Source organism: Siphateles boraxobius, unplaced genomic scaffold (genome assembly GCF_051911475.1).
Source record: "Siphateles boraxobius isolate OS27281-9 unplaced genomic scaffold, OSU_SipBor_1 240, whole genome shotgun sequence".
Lineage (NCBI taxonomy): Eukaryota > Metazoa > Chordata > Actinopteri > Cypriniformes > Leuciscidae > Siphateles > Siphateles boraxobius.
Window position 1 is genome coordinate 700,001 of NW_027508856.1, and position 2,500 is coordinate 702,500.

At 44.2% G+C, this 2,500-nt stretch overlaps 1 protein-coding gene across 1 annotated transcript in view; it reads left to right on the top strand.

The window, feature by feature from the left end:
- Positions 1-2,500, top strand: part of ephb4b (eph receptor B4b) — a 51,007-nt gene that overhangs the window by 36,159 nt on the left and 12,348 nt on the right. Inside the window, exons 11-14 of the mRNA XM_077241857.1 lie at positions 89-202; positions 365-612; positions 727-942; positions 2,151-2,300. Coding sequence (XP_077097972.1) covers positions 89-202; positions 365-612; positions 727-942; positions 2,151-2,300 — 728 coding nt within the window. The remainder of the gene's footprint in view (positions 1-88; positions 203-364; positions 613-726; positions 943-2,150; positions 2,301-2,500) is intronic.

Here is a 2,500-nt window from a genome sequence, read left to right on the forward strand (position 1 = left end):
ATGTATTTTTATGTTTTTAGATTAATAACCCATGTGTGTGCGTGTGTGCGTGTGTGTGTGTGTGTGTGTGTGTGTGTGTTTCTCACAGGGATTAAAGTCTACATCGATCCGTTCACATACGAGGATCCTAACGAGGCTGTGAGAGAGTTTGCCAAAGAGATCGACGTGTCGTTTGTCAAAATCGAGGAAGTGATTGGCGCTGGTGAGAACCGTGTGTGTGTGTGTGTGATTGTTGTGCGCAGGTGTGGCACGAGTCTCATGTTTCCCGCGTGAACAGCAGTAATATAGAACACACACCTGATGAAAGCTCCTCTCGGGTTTCTCCATTGTGCGCGTGTGAATGTGATCCTCCTCATATGCGCAGGTGAGTTCGGGGAGGTGTGCCGGGGCCGGCTGCGGGTCCCGGGCAGGAAGGAGGGCTGCGTGGCCATCAAGACCCTGAAGGGAGGATACACTGATAAGCAGAGGCGGGACTTCCTGTCCGAGGCGTCCATCATGGGCCAGTTCCAGCACCCCAACATCATCCACCTGGAGGGAGTGATCACCGCCTCCTGCCCCGTGATGATCCTCACCGAGTACATGGAGAACGGGGCGCTCGACTCCTTCCTGCGGGTGAGTGTGTGTGTGTGTGTGTGTGTGTGTGTGTGTGTGTGTGTGTGTGTGTGTGTGTGTGTGTGTGTGTGTGTGTGTGTGTGTGTGTGTGCTCACGCGTGTCTCTCTCCTCAGCTGAACGATGGTCAGTTCACCGGGATCCAGCTGGTCGGGATGCTGCGTGGGATCGCGTCAGGGATGAAGTATCTGTCTGAGATGAGCTTCGTGCACCGGGATCTGGCGGCCCGGAATATCCTGGTGAACAGTAACCTGGTGTGTAAGGTGTCGGACTTCGGCCTGTCCCGCTTCCTGACGGAGAACTCCTCCGACCCCACCTACACCAGCTCTCTGGTGAGCACACACACTCCACCACACACTGATCACGTCTGCAGACGGGGGTTCTGATCTACTGCTTTTCTGGCAGTAATTTCCAGATTTCTGGCTGAAAATTTGTGATGTTTATTTTATAATTAGGATATTACTTTCTTGTTTTTTTGCAATCAAAATGATTTATTGGCAGTGATTTCCAGAATTTTTACAGAAAATGTGCTTGTTTTTTTTTATTAAGATACCAAAATGTTTGTGATTTTTGCCACAGAATAGACAATTTGGCATAGTTGTGTGTATTTGATCATTCATGCATGTGACAGTCAGCTTTCTGAGCGCTTCAGGTGTGTGTCCGTCACTTCTTTCACACGCAAGTTATTTTCATGGATTATTGCTAGAGTTGGGTATCGTTTGAATTTTAACGTTTCCGATTCTGCTTATCGATTCCAATAAGGTAAAAAAACAAACTTAGATATTCACATTTACTCTTATCTAAAACATGTAATTGTATCTGAATATCATGAACAGAAATCAGCAGATAAAGACACTTACACAGGGAACGTTTGCCTGAGGTTTAAAAACACCATAGAAGAACAACTAGCCAAACTAATATAAACTTCAAGCATTAAGTAAACGCTCAGTAATTAAACAAGAACAAATACAAAATTAGCAGTCGCAACAAATAGAGACAACTGAACAAAGATATGATTGAAATAAACAGTTTTAAGATTTTCAGGTTCAGAAACAAAAAAACTGCACTTTATAAATAAATTATACATCACAAATATAGTCACAAAAGTTATTCAGTGAAGAACGAGTGAATGTTCTCATTCTTCTGTTGTGTGGTTAGTGTTATTATAGAGACGGCAGGAATATTAGTGCTGTCACTTTAAGAGCTGCACTGATCCAGTATACTGATACACACACACACACACACACACACACTCTCGAGTGCTCGAATGGTTTAAAGTCGTATTGAACTACACAGAGGAATCAAGATTTAAATTTTACAACAAGTATCCGATTCCAGAATGGATTCAATTTTCTTATTGCACTAATAACGCTTTTTATTAATAACATTTCACGAATGTTTCTTTATCTAACTAAAGTGTCAATTTTAAGTCGTTCTGCGTTTTTTGCCGGGCTAAATGGCCGGATCTCAGAAAGCGTTTGTTTGTTGATGTGGAGGATCAGTGATGATGCGTCAGTGATGAAGAGTGTGTGTTCCTCAGGGCGGGAAGATCCCCATCCGCTGGACGGCTCCCGAAGCCATCGCCTTCCGCAAGTTCACGTCCGCGTCAGACGTGTGGAGCTACGGCATCGTCATGTGGGAGGTGATGTCGTTCGGAGAGAGACCCTACTGGGACATGAGCAACCAGGACGTGAGTCACACACACACACACACACACACACACACACGGAGTGCTCATTTTGTCAGCTTTTTGTACATTTAGTCCTGTGTCAAAAAATGTTTTGTACTATTTAGTCAAACTTGCCCTGTTTTCATTCAGTCAAGTTTTGGCCATTTTAGTCTAGTTTTAATGTCATATTTTCATCATGCTGCATAAGGGTTACATTTATA